The 17,970-nt window shown below is 45.6% G+C and overlaps 1 protein-coding gene across 1 annotated transcript in view; it reads right to left on the bottom strand.

Moving 5' to 3' along the window:
* Positions 1–10,885, bottom strand: part of LOC149363368 (uncharacterized) — a 31,644-nt gene extending 20,759 nt beyond the window's left edge. Inside the window, exons 1-2 of the mRNA XM_089568490.1 lie at positions 10,877–10,885; positions 4,417–5,192 (exon numbers count right to left, since the gene is read on the bottom strand). Of these exons, the coding sequence (XP_089424616.1) occupies positions 4,417–5,192; positions 10,877–10,885 (785 nt within the window). The remainder of the gene's footprint in view (positions 1–4,416; positions 5,193–10,876) is intronic.
* Between the last annotated feature and the right edge of the window lie 7,085 nt (positions 10,886–17,970).

The raw sequence follows: 17,970 nt of genomic DNA, 5'->3' as shown, positions 1-17,970 counted from the left end.
GCTCAGAATGAAAGTGAAATTGAAAGCACGTAAATTGTAGCGGTACACATTCTGGCGAATACAATGTACCAACAAGACAAATTATCATCTCCGTTCTCGCTGTCTTTCGTGTGCTTTGGCCCGGTGTTCGAGATTTGCTGTTTTGTTCTGATGACTTATTTTCATGAACAGAAGAGCAAAAGTGGCAACAAACCAGCTTCGTTTATTGTCGTCAAAATGAGTTTCCATATATTTTGTCACTGTGGAACTCCTGCCCATCAGACTCAGACATGAGAAGTAAAAGCGACACACCTCGACAAAAATGAATTCTACCGGATTAGCTATCGGGTGCCTGGGACAGCGTTCTGCACATTGTTATTCCAATCCAGCGGACGCACAATAACAGCAGCGCGCACAGCTAACAAGGACAAATCAACTAACGTGAAAAGAGAAGAATGAAAAACTTCCTTGTTTATATCTTAGTTGTTCTGCGTTCATTCCTAGCTCATACCTGTTATTCACATTGCAGTTCGCTCCACTCGCGATTAACTAACTTGTCCAATCTACTGGTCTTCTTGAACAAAACCCTGGAAAGCTTCGAGGCGTTACCACACGTGTTTCAGACCTTGTTGCCTTCATCGCACGTTTCGAGATCGCTCATGAGCCTTTCGCCTGCCATGGATGGTGTTGCATGCCTCTACTCGCAGCCTCAAACTTCCGTCCTTTTTCTTTCCGCAGTTATTCTCTTGGGTGCAAGAGATCTCCGTATCGCTGCTGGCAGCCATACAGTGTCCGGCCTCGATGTTCGACGAATTAAAGCGCTCTTGATCCCACGCCACTACCGCATTCTCCTTGCCTCGTTGCGTTCGTAGCAACTTCAGCAATGGCAGTACCGCACGCCTGCAGCCACCTACTGCCTCTTGTGTGAGCTTAAGCGCAGTAGCATTAGCCCAGACCAGTTTGGTACACCACACCGGTACACCACACCAGCCCAGACGTCTTAGATCATACCAGTAGCAGTGCTCCCCATGAACCCCATGTATCGAAATCCGGTGTAGTCATTAGCCCAAAACTCAGTGGTTACCTTCTTGTCGCGCCACCTTTGGTTGGTAAAATAAACTGTTTACACTTCATAGAAACTCTGAAAAAGTTGCTCACAGCAGCGGCATGTGACATCAAAATGAGTGAAACATTTCCAGTGATAAAAATGAGTATATGTAACAGTTCGAGTAAGGAGTTCTGAGCTAAAAATTTTAGAGCTTCTGAAGTTGACGTCAACGAAAAGTGACAGTTTCATGTTTTCAAGTACAGCTGCTACCGTGATCTGCTGACTTCTGTGAAATGGCCACAGGGACTCATTCGGTTTTGAAGCGGGGTTTCGTAACTGCCTTGATAAAGCAACTCTGCCCCAGACGGCGTCGCCGCCCTCGCGTGATGCGTGCGCGGCATACGATGAGGACGCCACGCTAAGCACACTCCGTCCAACGTTCTCTCCTCACGATTACGACAAGCCTCGGCAAGGTCCGCGTGATTCAGCGCCTGAATTACGCGGCAACGCGCGATAATGAGCCAACGATCCGTACCACATTTGCAGCAGGTCCCGACTCCATGAAGGGAGTATAGCAGCGCGTTCAATCCATGCTTGACCCTCACTTCCCAGCACCTGAAGAGACTACTCCACGACGGAAGGAATTAGGCGATTATGAGGTCAGTGCTCGAATTGAGTTCACAACAGGTTTAGGTTTAGGTTTATAGAGTTTTAACGTCCCAAAGCGACTCAGGCTGTGAGAGACGACGTAGTGAGGGACTCCGCAAATTTCGACCACCTGGGGTTGTTCAACGTGCACTCACATCGCACAGTACACGGGCCTCTGGAATTTCGCCTACGTCGAAATTCGACCGCGGCGGTCGGGATCGAGCCCACGTCTTTAGGGTCAGCAGGCGAGCACCATAACCACTGAGCCACCACGGCGGCTAGTTCACAACAGGGTATTTTGTACCAATGGGTTGACAAAGTGGCGTGTGCTCCAGGAATGCTGCAATGATGCTCCAGATCCGTTAATGTCTGAATAACTAGTTGAATCATGTGTCCTATAGATGATGCGCTGAATTTATTTGAAGGTCATCGCTCTCACCCCGGCTGATCAGGCTCGAAAAACTCCTCGGAGTGTTATGACCACTCACTGTTTAATAAAACTGATTGTGCACGATAGAACGAAGTGGACAGCTAAGCAGATGTGCGTTTTTCGGCTTCCTATAAAAATAAACTTAGCGATATTTAACTGAATGCGTTAAGCGTAAGTGATTGCTTTTAAATAGCGTGAGAGCATACAAAATAGGACGCGCCTTGGAGGATTCATTTTCTTCGCAGCCATGCTTTCCTTTTGTTTGTTTGCTGCACGTTGGACCGCTTTGGCCGTTTGGGCGATTTCAAGTAGGCGGCTGGAGTTGTTTTCGTGCCAAACCGGCTGTTTGCAAGGCAATAGTGAATATAAATTCAGAGCAGGTATTTTAACTCCGCTATATTAAGCGCTTTCTGATATATTTCTTGCGTTGTTGTAGGCCAACAACGGACTGAAACACTGACCTGTCTGAGCTGTGTTTTATTAGCTGGGCATTCTCAGCAATAGGCTTTTAAAACGGCCATTCACACTGCGGCTTTCATACTCTTCAGTTTGATTGCAGAAAAATGGAAAGCTGACCTTACAGACTTTTAATTATCTCCAAAGATAAACAAGTAATGGGAATAACTTAGTCCCAGTCCACACCACATTGTCATGGACGCATTCTTGCTCAGGCACAACTAAACGACATGAACACAGGTGCATTTTTTTGTGGTGTTCATCGACTGGATTTGAATAGGGTAATTATTATTATTTCAAAACAAGACGACCACTTGCCGCCGGTGGGACATGAACCCACAATCTCCGAATTTCGTGTCTGGTACTCTACCAACCAAGCAAGGGTGACGGCTGTCCAATCTTCAGCTTTCGGGGATATTTATGTGTAGTAACCTAGCCTTGAGAGTGTTGACCAGCGCCACACTCATCCATACCGGGGAACGTAGTACGACCTTTATTAGCGTCAGTGCGCCGTGAAACGTAATCGAACGGTGAAGGCGGACGCTGTGCGAGAACCTTCCTATGTTTCCTAAGGCATCTAGAGTTCCAGAAATAACGACCTCACTTCTTGGTTCCAGTGATTGTTGGCTTCCGTCAGGTATGTCATAGCAAGCCCCCTTTTCTCTTTCCTTGTCTGTTCATGAGCATAGGTAGCAAGCTTTGTTGAGCACTAAGCCTGAAGACGCCATTTACAACGAAAAAAAGTTGTTTTGCTGGAGGTGTCAGCTCCAATAGGGTAACAATATATTCTCTCCTTAGCAGTAGAGAACTGGGCGCCTAATGTAATGGCACCACTAATTTTTAACGCTGACTCAATCACTTTTTCACTTAGCGTCGCCTTAGTATAGAGACGGAAACCACATAAGCGGCACGGACTGATATCATTTTAATACAGACAGCAGGGCCAGAACATCAATTCACGGTCCGCTCAGTCCGCGTCACAAGGTCTACTAGATTCCAGGCTCATTGGCCAGAATTTGGCGAGACAATTTTATATTGCGACTACTGTACCAAAAACTCTTCAAATTTCACAGAAAATAATTTCTACAGATGGTTGTTGGAATAAAGCCGCTAAACGTCCTTGATGTAGATAAAGCGCGAAGAGAAAATGAGGAGGGCTTTGACTGCTCATTTTCACATATATAGCGGCCGCCAGTGGAATCGTTGCTCGAAATCAATGTGACTGGTTGCTAAAGCTATTCAGCCTGATCAGTTGTGGTCTGTCGCATGTAAAAAGCACAGCCAGAGATTACGCTATGAAACACGATTCTCGAACAATAGGTGGCCACCGTATTGTATAGGTTTCGAGAAATAAACACAGAACGCTAAAAAATAAATTACAAACTAAATTCTTTATTTCTAAATTTTGTTCACCATGATCAGGTGATGTAGAAGTCTTGTCGTGTTGTTCGGGCAGGAGATTCAGGTCCAGGTAATTTCTGAAAGATCAGAAGAAAAAAAGGCAAATGTAAACAAGCCACCTATTATGATTAGGCCATTGCAGGTGAGCACATAGCCAGGATTGCAAAACACCTATAGTATACTGATGACTAATTCTTTTTAGCATCATAAAATCTTCAGTCAGAGCTAAACACATCAATTCTCCACATTTTTTGATTTCTTACATTGTCTTAGGGTGAATACAAACCTACATAATTCATAACACAAGAAAAGGCGTCCGTCATGATGAGGACTGCTTTAAATATAATTTTGTTCAGCACACCCTTTTCATATTCAGTGGAATCATGTAATAAAACCGACGTAGTACAGCCTTCTTGACTGCACATTAGGCAAAACATGATATAGTGACTCACACTTCTTCTTGCGGAGAAGAGCGCCGTACTGGAATGGAGAGCCGAGGCCATAGCCGTAGTTCAGGCCGTAGCCGAGGAGACCGTGGCCGAAACCGTAGTGGCCGGCACCGTAGCCGAGGGTGCCAACACCGTAGCCGTAGACTGGGGCGGCGTGGTAGGCAGCGATAGCTGGGGCAGCGTGGGCAACGGTGGCCACAGCTGGGGCGTGGTGGACGGTGGTGGTGGCAACAGCTGGGGCGGCGTGGATGGCAGCGACAGCTGGGGCAGCAGCGTAAGTGGCGACTGGGGCAGCGGCGTAGGTGGCGACTGGAGCAGCGTGAGCGACGGTGGCGACAGCTGGAGCAGCGTAGGTGGCGACGGCTGGGGCAGCGTGGGCGACAGTGGTCACGGCTGGAGCAGCGTAGGTGGTGGCAACCTTGGTCACAGCTGGAGCAGCGGCAACAACTGGGGCGGCGTGGTAGGCGGCAACGCGAGTCACAGCTGGGGCGACGGCGTAGCTGGCGACGGCTGGGGCAGCGTGGGCGACGGTGGTGACAGCTGGGGCGTGGGCAACGGTGGCGACAGCTGGAGAGTAGCCAGCGTAGCCAAGACCGTAACCATAGCCTCCGTAGCCAAGACCGTAGCCGAAGCCACCATAGCCAAGGCCGTAGCCGATGCCGCCGTAGCCAAGGCCACCGTAGCCAAGGCCACCGTAGCCAAGGCCACCGTAGCCGAGGCCGTAGCCGGTGTAGCCAGCGAGAGCGCTGGTGGCAAGAGCCAGGAGGACGCAGGCACGGATCTGTAAAAGAAATGTGCGCGATTGTTATGGATATTGATTAAATACGGGATGTCTAACTTATCTGCTTAGAATTATATCTAGGGCTTTATATACAAAGCTTTTATCCTAGATGTAGCAGGTCTGTTTGGCATTACATTTTAGGAAATCGGCAAAAGATCAGCACTGGTTTGTCCACAAGGCTGGTCGAGCACTTACCATGGTGTCTTTAGAGCTGCTGCTGAGACAACTGCTGTCCTGGCTGCTGCTCCGAGCACTTTTATACTCGCACTGCTACAAGAGTACGTCACAGTTTTGGGAACGCCCTTCCAGCTTCTCGTACTGCAATATAACTGGCAGCGAGGTTGAATTTCGCAACCATACACCACGTCGCCTTTTTCAGTGCAGTACACAACAGCAATGCTGAAGGAGTGCGCTCTCGGAAAATTAATGATGCCCCACCCGACAGTCATGAAGGTCGGTCGTGAAAACGCACAGCATTAGGAGCATAATCTTGATCATTCCACCAATGACACGTGGATGAAGCGAGAAGATGCAAGAGATAAATTCCAATGCACAGGGCTCTATTTTTCGTGGCCTCAGCAGCCTCTAGGCTGTGCGGCGTACGTGAGAGTTATAAGTAAGATACGTCGCGAAGTACCGTCCGGTGCATGGCTAGTAGAGGAGGAGAATATCGGTTTTAGTGAGAACGGTGATATTGCGTGCTACGTCTTGATGTGGGAGAGCCTGCGTGTGTTGCTTTCTTAATTGGAGCGGTAGTCGCTGGCTCCTGGCACATTGTGCATAGGTGCTGGTGCTTTGGGAACTTTTCTTTGTGAAATACTAATGGCGTCGAAATGCGAAGGAAAGGCTCAGCGTGGGTGAAGCGTGGCGGTTCGAGTAATAATTTTAAAGAATAGCAATCGGGTTAATAGTTACGCTTGAACAGTTGTGTCCATTACTAATGAGCGCGAAAACGCTGTATACGGAAGAAGGATGTTGAAGGAAGATCTAGCTCTTCACGGATTGCGGCAATCTACAAGCCTGCTTATTTGTACAGACACCTTTTAGCCATCGCCGCCGGGCCTGTTTTGAGGACAGAAGTGGCGCGCATTGCTGGAGACTTCTGTATTGGGCTTCTGTCGCGATTAATTAGGGAAATAAACGCAGCTTTCTCTATCCACTGCTTTGAAGGTGACACGCACCTTTCGCGCATGGACATCACGACGGAAGATGAAGCACAGCTTTGCAGTCTGGTTCTCTTGATACACATGCAGGGCATAAGGCTCGCAGTGGAAATATGCGGCGCAGTATCCAACCCCTGACCGCAGGAGGAGCCGCTCCGCGTGTTGAAGTATTTATCTTTGCTGAGAAGCTGATTTTTCTAGATGTTTGCAAAGGGCTTTATACACTTCATCTCTATACATTAATTATAAGTGCGTAGGTGCAGACTATTGTAATGCACAATAGATTAATTTGAAATGCTGATCGCGCTGGCGGAAAAAAATATGGTTTTTGCTGTGAGCATACGTTTCTAACTTTCATTATAAGTACCTATTCAAAGCATATGTGCTCCTGTCGAGTAGAAAAACTTCTGTCAAGGCTGGTATGCTCTTAGTAGTGTGAAGCAACATTGTCGTCATTTTTTCTCCATAAAAGAGATGCATTGATATATGTAAATGCAGCTTTTTCGTTCAATACATGCGCTTAAAATCCTTGCCCCGAGTGTAATGTGACACCAAGCATGCTAAACATAAAGAGCTAGTATGCTCATAAACAAAAAGCTATTCGTTTATGCAGTAGGTGTTCAATATATTCACAAAAAGTTCATATGAAGCTTCAGCGAATGGTCACCCTGTCTGCTTCGATACATCATGATGTGGAATAAGCGCGTAGCAGCAGAAGAGAATCACGTGAGGCGCCACAGCATGCCTCAAAAAAGATTATTACCATAAGATAGTGCGTGAATTTCAACGCTTCACCGCGGTACCCTCTCACAGAAGGAAAATAACGGTGCCATGAGCGGACAACCATGTAGCACTGAAAACCAAACGTGGGTTCTATCTAACAGTTTAACGTTAGCTCCAAAGTTTGTCGCAGACATATGCTGACTGGTCCTGATTGCTCTAATGAAATCCCAATCCACGAGTGTCGAACTAAGGGTGGCAAACAGAATGTCGTGGTACATGCGATGAAGGAACATAATGAATGATGTTTTAATGCAGCTTCGTTCTGGTTTTATTCAAAGAGTTTTATTCGCAAAAACAACAACCTGCGTTAGCAAACTCGCTTTATTTGAAGGCTCCGGGTTAACTGCGGCCAAGTGAGATTCTTTAAAGTTTACCCCCGCCGCGGTGGCTTAGTGGTTACGGCACTCGGCTGCTGACCCGAAAGACGCGGGTTCGATCCCGGGCGCTGCGGCCGAATTTCGATGAAGGCGAAATTCTAGAGGCTCGTGTACTGTGCGATGTCAGTGCACGTTAAAGAACCCCAGGTGGTCGAAATTTCCGAAGCCCTTCACTACGACGTCCCTCATAGCCTTAGTTGCTTCGTTAAACTCCAATAAACCAAACCATCTTTAAAGCTTGTCGCGAGCACTGAGTGCTCCCTTGTTTCCGCCTTACACTTCCATCAAAACACAGGAGCCGTGGTGTGGATCGAACAGGCGACCTTAGCGTCTGATCGCCACAGGCACTAAGCCCTCTCGGTAAATCTCTGGTGCTTTTTCATCGGTGTCGACGTTCCAGAAGATTTATCATTGTGAAATTAGTGGTGGTTTTAAGCCGCAGCTCTGATAGGATAAATCAGTGTCTTTGGATATACTTTTGCTTTAAGCGTATATTTGCGGAAAATAAATTCACAACACAGCTAGTTATTTGCCCTATTCAGCTTCCTAAAACATTTCTAAAACGCAAACACATTTCGGAAATGCAAGAGAAAAAGAGCGGGCCTAATTCGCAACTATTCGCGGCAAGCTGTTTTTACAGCTTTCTCCCAATCAGTGCAGAATCCTTTATGATTAGAATTCTTTACGCGTGCTTTGATAGAATACTTTGTTTTAATATTGCTTGAATAGCCGTTCCTCTGTCACTCTGATTTCTTTCCTTTGATTCCTTTTTTTGCCCAATACTTAGCTTTTGAAAAGGTTAATTTTACTACCATATTTTTCCTCGCTATTTAACGTAATCCAATGTCTCCGATAACTCTAGCCCTTCGTAGTTCGCTATTCGCCTCTCTGTGCCACTATTGTAACCCACCCACCACCTGTTCCACTGAACGTGGCATACACGAGTGTTCCGTCTCGTTGATCGTCGGATAAGGTGCTTTAACTTTTTTTCTACGCATGTCGGAAACCATTAGCCCGTCGGGGCACCGCCTAGCGATTTCCGGGCAATACTTCCGTATCTCGCAGTCACTTTTAAATTCTTGGGGTTTGTATGGGGCTAGCCTAAGTTACCATAACCTTACAGCTGACTCACTCTCATAGTACGCTTTTCACTATCTGAGTCACTCATGCAGTCAAAGCTATTCACAGAGCAAATATTAGTCCCGCATCCCTCTGAAACGGTAGCAATGTCATTTTTCTTGCGGTCAGCACAAAGGACTTACCGAAGCTCCAAAACATTGTACATATTGAAGTATCAATTTCTCTCGCGCCACTTACAAACTGATGAGGAACCTCTGAGATGACTGAAGCTGCCTGCTGTTAGGAATGGTTTGGCCGGTACCTCGTGAGATTTTGCAGAAAGGATGGAGGCAACTTTGTATCATCAAGCCGTGTAGTATTTGGAGTGACGTTTGTTGCCACCGTGAGGTTCCTTCCCACTTGTGCTTGCCATCACTAAGGCGTCGCTGGAGTCTAAAAACTGTTATTCTGTATAGAGATATAACTCTTAAAAAGTTCGTCTTATTGTGCAGATAACCTCGTGACGTCACTTTTCTCGTGCGTTTCTGGTTCTGCGTCTCGGTGCGAAGTGGCACTGAGATGTCGCCCTTGACTGCAGTGACTGCTTCGAGGCCACAGAAAATAAAACTGCGCTTTTTAAAACTCTGATCGACCAATTAAATACTCATAGGTTGAAATACTTTCTTTGAAAGAGCTCTAGATATCTGTAGCTTCTATTTAAAGGCGAGTTGACATGCAGGCGGCTGAGCGAATTTAGCGGTCGAGCGGCGCGTCGCAGCGAAAAATTTTCAGCTCGTTGCAATCGCGCCGCTCAAGCCCCCGCGACGACTCGGAAGTTTTTGCGCCACAGCGCAGGATTCGCGAGTGTTTTCGCTTGCATGTGAAACTGGCTTCACAAAGAAAACGCACGATGCCTAACGTCGCGTCTATCGCTGATTCAGGAATCGTTTAGCACGCAGTCTCGACGCACCGTAGAGCACAGAGCGGTGACTTTCGCGCTTTGCTGTACAGCGACCGCCGTGATCAGTGCATAATTGATCTTTTCAGGGACTTTGTGCCAACGATGGGCCCGAAAAGGCTTATGGGAAATGAGTGTATGTACCGGTGCAATCCCTTCCTTGTGACTTGTCTAGCTTAGGTCGGTGAGGTGCATGTTCATCTACAAACCCACGGCAAACGTTTGTGTAGTCATGCGTGTCTCCAATATCGTTTCCCAGGAAGGCTCCCTCTACAGCCGGTATTTTACTTTGCCGCCGCGCAGCGCCTTTTCTTCGCTGCTTGGCTCGACGTCTTTCATGTTTGGGACTGAAAATAAAAAAATCCTTGTTATGAGAAAGGCTGCCTACTGTACAGGAGCTCCGATCAAGCACGCTTGTGCAAGTACCAAACTTTCTGTAATTGGCCGGCCCGCGCACCGAGCAGTAGCAGCGAAGCGGCTGTGGAAAGAAATTAAATTTGATCGCAGTTGGGCCCTCTACTAGAAACTCGGCATTGGTGAATTATAGTGAAAATTGTTTATTTCCGATATTCTGCTATTGAGGGGCTTATTATAGTTGTGAACAACGAATTTTGGCGCATTTTTATGGCGTCGGAGGCCGGAATTCAAAGGGTTTCGTTTTGATAGCTCGGTCGCCAACACCACTTCCTCGGCCTTCTTAAGGTGGAAAAAATGCTTCCCCGCTTGTCTCTTGCCTCGCAGGCTCGTACCTCGTCCACTGGTTTCTCCAGCTGCATTGTGCGCCCGCAAGCTTTTATAGGGTTGCCTGAAAATGTCTTTTGCGGTTGGATTCCAATAAAAATCAGTAACGTCGTGTTTCCTAGGGGAGTCGGAGTAGCTATTTTCTGAGGTACCATTTAATTGCGATAGCTTTAATACAATAACTCTGCGCCTGAAAGGAACTCTCATCTTTCTCAAAAATAGAAATTGTGCATGAGGTATGTAGAACGGGGACAATCGGAGAGCAAATTACACAAGCAGCGCACCGGAAGTTAGAGGCGCTGATGGAAAACGCGTTCGCTGAGCGCATGCCCAAGGACCACTAAAACACATGTTGTCAGAAAAAAAAAAAAACAACAACCTTCGATCAGGCATAGTCGAACTGGCTCGCTCAAAAATTGCTGCAAAGACACTTTGCACGCTCAGTTACAGTCGTCGCAATCGAGCATTTTCTCGAAGCTTCTTTCGGGTGTGCCCTCGGCATAGCGGTTTCCTTCGGAGGCTGGGGTGACGCACTTGTCTAGACAAGCAAACTTCGCTTTGCTCCGCCGCCCTTTAAGAAGGTGCGCAGCTACGTGAGAGGACTCCGGTCATACGCCACGTCCGCGCTGTGGAAGGCGTACACTGAAACCGATCGCCTCTGCGCCCGCATCACGGAACCCGCTGCGGGTGGTGTTGCAATGAACTATGGTTGCGACAGCATCGCAGTGGGGCACGATAACGCGTGAGCACCGTCTTTAAAATCCCCTAAAACTAGAGGAAGAGTGTGTTAATTCAGCGAACAAAAAGATGCAAGCAAGCCATTGAAGTAAATACGGGCAAAGCACAGGCCTGGAAAAAAGAATTGCAGTCCATTTCGCCGTCTACACTGCGTGTAATCATGAAATTTCAATGTAGGAAAGCCGTCACAGATTCTAGGATGACTGGGGTGAGGGTAGCCGCACTTGAATATCGGACACGTCTCTCGGCTGCTGGACGTGTCGCCGCCTTTGCCGGCAAAGCTTCTGTTACTTGAGCTGGGGAACATGCTTTGTCGCCTTGGTTGCTTTAGCGGCCTCATTACCCGCAGCCATCAATCACTTTGTTACCGTCTTGACAGCGCGCTCGGCGTAACCCACCTCTTTTCGATCTTTACGTATCATTGCATTCAGGCGCTCCTCTTTTTCATGCAGGACATGGTGTTTTGGACTTTGAGTTTCTATCCGAAACGCTTTATTTGTTTTCGAGAACTGAAAAGCACAGATAGTTGTGCACCTTTAAGAAAAGAAGGCAACGTCAAAATTCTCTCAAAAATCTACAAACGGCCAATACAGCGCCAACCCTTATAAAAATGGTCTATAGACAGTCTATAGACTTCTTATTGACTTTATTGACTTTCTATAGATATTGCTTTTTGTCTATTCACAGTTTATAGACGGTCTATAGACAAAAGTCTACTAAAAGTGTATGGCCATAAATCTATAGATTGTCCATAGACTGTCTATGGCATTTGTATTGCCTATAGACTGTTCTCCAGGTCTCTAGACTGTCAGTAGACTTTACAGAGAGAAGTCTATAGACACACTATAGACTGTCTAGAACTTTTTTTGTAAGGAAATACAGCGAAGAGTGCTGCGAGGAATCTGAGTGAGGTGGAGTGAAATTGAAAGCGATGAATAAAAAAGTACATGTAAATCCCGAATTTAGGCACCCCTCGGCAAACATCTACTTCCGAATTGATCAGAATAGAACTACCACTGTTTTTTTTTCGCCTGTAGGAGGTAAGATTCCTTTGCGACACATTGAAAATAATATTGTTTTGTAGCATCATCACTTGAGAGATGTGATTTCATACAGCACAGCGTTGCAGTCCTGATCGTTGCATGCTTACTTAAATATATTAAGGCGGAAGCCTTTAATGTCTCATCGTTGTAAGCAGCAGCTGTCGACAGAAAATGTCACGCTTTTCAATTGGTGGAAACGGTCGTGACGTCACAGTGCGCGAATTTCAAACGGGGCCAATTGTACTTTGGCTAGTAACCATGCAACCAATTGAAAGGATCGTACAGTGATGCTCCAATTAGGTGGGACTGAGCTTAGTTAATAGCTTAATTATCCAATTAGCCTAATTAGCTTTACTAGTCAGGCCATATAAATAAATAAAACCGATTAAGAAATTGGTCGAGCTCAGGAATCGAACCCCGGTCTTCGGCGTGAGAGACGAGCATGCTATCCACTCCGCCATGCCAGCTCGATGGTTTGGAATGAACAAAGGAGCGTCTAGTGAATACGGTGTCTTCACTCACTCTCATCCTCCTCCATTCCCTTCCCGCGAGGTTTAGTTGTCCACCGACAAATGAGAGATAGATACATTTCCTTTCCTCAAAAACCAATTTACTGACAAGCGAGGCGTAGAACCGAATGGGCGATGGCGTTCTATGGACTCCTTGGCAGTGTTGCAAGACGCTGTCGCGTTTCACTCTTAGGGGCATCAGTGACCACACTTTAGATCAAAAAAGTGCCCCCCTGAATTTTGTGAGACAGTTACTGCGTAATTTCCTTTCCTCAAATACAATTTTCATTTGCTTCATTACGGCCGGCTCCTCTTTATCTATCTTGTTTCACTCCCACTTCCTCCCTTCCTCTACGGTGCGGTTCAGGTGTCCACCGAGATGACAGAGAATTACTGCGCCATTTCCTTTCCTCAAAAAGCGTTGCGTTCAAAGGGCAAGGCATCGCGCTGAACGGGTGGTGTTCCGTGGACTCCCTGGCAGCGCTACAACGCGCTGTCGCGTTCCACTCCTAAAGGCGAAGCTTAAGCGTCTTTAATTAGCAGTTAATATTCAGGCGTTAATCAGTAATTAACAATTAATTAGTTATTTGTAATCACTTGGTAATTAGTACTCAATTATACGTGACGCCACCGGTGTCACAGAAACAGCGAAGGTGGCGCGGAAAACGCTTCCGCCTCTACCCACTTTAGACAGTCAAAGTGCCCCCTGAATTTTTTGTGTCTCAAGCATAAAGCAAAAAGAACAGTAGCAAGATTGTTTGTTAAAACATAAACGAGGAGGGAATCCAACAAAGAGTGCTGTGAGACACTACTGGTTGCTTGGTACCTGAAGGCGCTTAGCTTATTAACTCTGACATAGCAGTCACGGTCCCGGAAGCAGCTGTGTGTATGAACCAGAATGGAAGCTGCAACTTCTGAAAAAAGGATATTTACAATGAACATCGGGTGGCTCACTACTTCGAAGCCCGCACTAATGTCACAAAACACAGGTTTAATATGGCTCCTACAGAAGGTTTGAAGGGCAGGTTTTGATATGAAATCTGAAAGGTTTGTTAGAGCAGAGTGACCATGAATAAAACTTTATTGATTGAGAATGCTCTCATAATCAAGAAATAAAGGCACAAATTTATCGATTCCTAACTTAAAGACTTTCGATGATAACAATAAACATTCTTTATTTAGAATTTTCATTGCAATGTTTCCTGCGACACCACCAAAGCCCCTCGGTGGGTTTGTTAACCCGGATGAGGCAGTGCCCACCGCGCGCAACAAACACGATATTTACAGTACATAACAGCGTTCCATTCAAAAAGGGAGCTCTTCCGACTGAAAACAAACCTAGGAAAAAAGCACCTAACTGAAAAAAAATTAAATTGTTAATTGGGAGGTTCTTCTTTAAGAGCTTAATAATAAAAAATATCTCACCCGTGTACTGACGCCCACCGCCACCTCCACCATGGCCTTAACGGAACCATAATCTTATCTTGAAGAACACAGTTTTGAAAATAACGTGGTCCTCCCGCAAACACTCCGTCTTATGCAGGTTTTGCGGTCGTATCAGTGCCTACGGGTCGATCGTAGAGTGCGTATGGGATACCAAAGGCAACTCTAATGCTCTCAGTTTGACAGGAATTAACAAGCATGACCGAGATAAGCATCTGTAAAAACATTTATTGAGGTCAGATGAGAGAAAAATTTTTTCTCGTTTCACAATGCTTGGCTCAATTTCGGCTACTAGATAGCCAGTAAATATTTGCAAGGGTCAAGCTTCCCTACAGCCTAAGTTTTCTTTGGTACCTGTTCTTTCATGAAAGCGTTCTGAGGTAAACCGTAGATGTTTCGGAGTTACCGGCCAGCGCATGAATGGTAGTTCTGATACTTGATATAGTTCATGATACACTTCTGATAGTTCATGATGCACATTATTTCCTGGACAGATGACCCCTCTGCATAGCTACCGCCAAGCAATTTAATACGCCGCTTTTGCTGGCAGAGATTGAAAGAACGAGCTAAATTAGGCAAGGTTCCATCACCTCACATTCAAGCATGACTAACATGCGTCTTTGAAAGGAAGTATTTCACTTCTCAGGCGGAATCGGTTGTCGCATTTTGTTCAGTTCTGCATACACTCCGTTTAGTTAGGTAACCTCCATCTCTGAGTGGTCAATGTACCCCGAATGTTTAAGGGCCATCGACACATCCCACAGACGGTTGGTGTGGGAAGTCCACCTGGCAAAAACAAGTAATTGTAATTGTGGGACATTCACAGAAAAAATTGTGACTCCGCTATGTGTATACAGTGGCGCAAACTTTAATAGAACACTTCAACGCGTTGTTCAGCTGGTATCGCAGCGGGCTCATCACACTGCTCACGTACTCTCAGTGCCGGGGTCCTGCCCTTGGTATGGTCACGCCGCAAATACAAGGGGACACACATAGGCCTAAGCGCGCCGTAAAACAACGCTTTCAAGTGTTTCTACAATCTGTGGTCCTCATTGTGCATAGTGTGTGAAGGAGTTAAGAGTGCTGTCCCGTCAAAAGGACATGGTAGTAAGCGAATACGACGTATGTATTATTCGTTTCACAACTCTTCCCCATTTGATGACGAAGGGGCGCTGAATCACACAGGACATGTTTTTACTTCACACCACGAAGCCTATATTGCTGGAAAAATGATGCCGTATCTTTCAGCCTCAGTTTCCGCAAAGCAAGCAAAGAACCGACATAGTTTCGAACAGCGAAGCAAAAGAGAGCATAAAAGGCAAAAGTTTCTTTCCACCTGAAAATCGAAAGAGATGTTGTTTTACCTACAGACGAAAAAAAAGCACGTGAAAGAGAAAGAGGGCACCGCAAATACATTATTAAAACATTCCTTTTATTCCATACTACCAAAGAAAATGTTCTCTAACTGCACATTGAAGGTGAGGATGCTCTAAATGGTCCTCAAGGTTTTAATCTCCCCTCGCTATCATGAGTCGGTGGTGAATGCGTTTCAGACTCGGTCAAATGCGGCTGGTCGATATTGTGCTGAGAGGTCCGTATGTCTCCATTAATAATATTTTATGCTCGAAAGGGACATTAGCCGCTCACCTGCCTCTGTACCATGCCTAATCAGGGCGTGTAAGCACACCTTCGCACAGCCCACATGAAGCAAATTGCTCCCTTCAATTATACATATGAAGTAACAATCAGATACAGTGCTTGACGTTTTTTCAGACGCTGCGGACAGAGCTGGGTACAAAGCGAACTCCCAGCTTTGCTGCATTTACAAGTGCTTTCCTTGCTTCAGCAAAATTCAATTTTGTTTATACTGGAAACACGGTCTCTATAATACCAACTGGCGAACGCAAGAAATAACATTTCTCTGAACAATGGGCTTAGTAGCAAGTACTTCAACTTTTTTGTAGAGACAAATTTGGCCGTGAGTAACAGTGCAGTTTTTTTCCCTAAGTTTCTAGCATCATTTACATCTTCGAAAAACGTAGTGGATGAATGGACTCTCAAATGTTTGTTAGGCAGATCCTGGTGCTTCAACGAAAAAGAGTTAAGAATTCGTGTTTTGCGTTGCAAAACTAAGCAACTGTTTTTCTTGAGGCGCGCAATGATCATTTAGGAAGATGAAGATTCATTTTCAATCGAAACAGCAATTGACGCCTGCAACGTTTAATTGAAGGTGGGCTATCTTGAGGAGAAAGGAGAACAATACAATGAATTGCTTTCTGGATTAGCATAGTTCCAGGGAAGTAGACAAAGTCGGAACAAAATACGTGACACAGAACGGCTTGTCGGCCGCCAGTTGCTTAGACATATCGAACTGTCGTCACGACGATATTCATTCATTCATTCATTCATTCATTCATTCATTCATTCATTCATTCATTCATTCATTCATTCATTCATTCATTCATTCATTCATTCATTTTTATACGCGCCGGATGGAAAGACAAGTCCACCTAAAAAGACTTCTGAGAATCTTTATGCCGTGTTTTATACGCTCCTTAGAAAAATAAAGAAGCACTGTTGAAAATGAGCCTGCGTCTTCAACCGGTCTAGAGTTTGCTCACCTATGATTTTACACAATATTTGAATATAGGCTTTTTGAGCTGAAGAGCGCTTTATTCGGCACAGTATTGTCAGCGGCGTGGTACATCAGACTGAAGATAAGACGTGCTAACTAGCAGGCTGGTTAACCAGTATTTTTTAGTTGACTTTTTAGCTGTTAAGCTCCTTAATTATTGAGACGAGTGTAGCCCGCCATTATTAATATTCACATCTGTTTTTATAATTTTGAACCCGCGGTTACGCTCAACGCTGTGATCCAACACAATTTGGCGATATCGACGAGTTATGTGAACTGGGTAGGCTGCTTTGAGTGCAAGCTTCTCGAAAGCGATTTTGGCACGATGTAGCCAAAAGTTTTGAGGCCACAGCGCCCAGGGTAACCGCGTTTTCGGAATTCTAAAAACTGATGTGAATATTATTAACGGCGGGCTACACTGGTCTCATTCATTAAGGAGCTAAACAGCTAAAAAGTTAACTAACAAATGCTGGTTAACCAGCCTGCTAATTAGCATGTCTTATCTGCATTCTGATGCACCACACCGCTGACAATGCTGTGCCTAAAAAAGCGCTCTTCTAACTCGTTGAAAAAGCGTGTAGAGTCTTAGGTCAAACACCCTGTATAAGGACACTTTCAAAACCTCTATTGCTCTTAAGCGGTACCTGGCGGCAGGCACCACCGCGCGCCTTGTGAGACTAGTGGGCAGCTCGCCGAACTCAGGCTGCATATGCCGTTAATTTGAGTCCAGAATGAATGCTGTCCGCAAAAAAGAAGCGTGATCACTTATAGAATCTTTATTTCTAAAAAACTCCTTGCCCTGGTCAAGGCAAGCTGGCAGTTGACGTGCACTACAGGCAGATGGTTTCTGAAGCGGGAGTTTCTGAAAGAGTGCAAACCAACAGCATAAATGAGCACATAAATAACGATGAGAATACGCGACAAAGGAAAAAATTATTGTCAGCTGAAGGAAAATGGCGTAAAAGGAACAGAATAGTCTCAATAGCGCAGAGCTTGCAATGCAATGCGCGTGATTTACGTTCCAGTATCTTTTCATTCTTTAAGCTCTCCATTATCCATTAAAGTCTCTTTCCTTCCTTCCTTCCTTCCTTCCTTCCTTCCTTCCTTCCTTCCTTCCTTCCTTCCTTCCTTCCTTCCTTCCTTCCTTCCTTCCTTCCTTCCTTCCTTTTCATTCTTATTTAGTCCAGAGAAATGTTGTAATAGTACCGTGGTTTTATATCCTTGGGGGAAACATAAAACATAGCTTTCCCGTCCAGCTCAACTGAATGATAAGGCCTGAACCATTGCTGGGTGACGTGCGGGAAAAAGAATATAGTCTAAAGACGTCAT

This window comes from Amblyomma mixtum, chromosome 2, assembly GCF_055824585.1.
Source record: "Amblyomma mixtum isolate Tamu chromosome 2, ASM5582458v1, whole genome shotgun sequence".
NCBI classification, from domain to species: domain Eukaryota; kingdom Metazoa; phylum Arthropoda; class Arachnida; order Ixodida; family Ixodidae; genus Amblyomma; species Amblyomma mixtum.
This window is presented reverse-complemented; position numbering and strand designations above follow the sequence as displayed.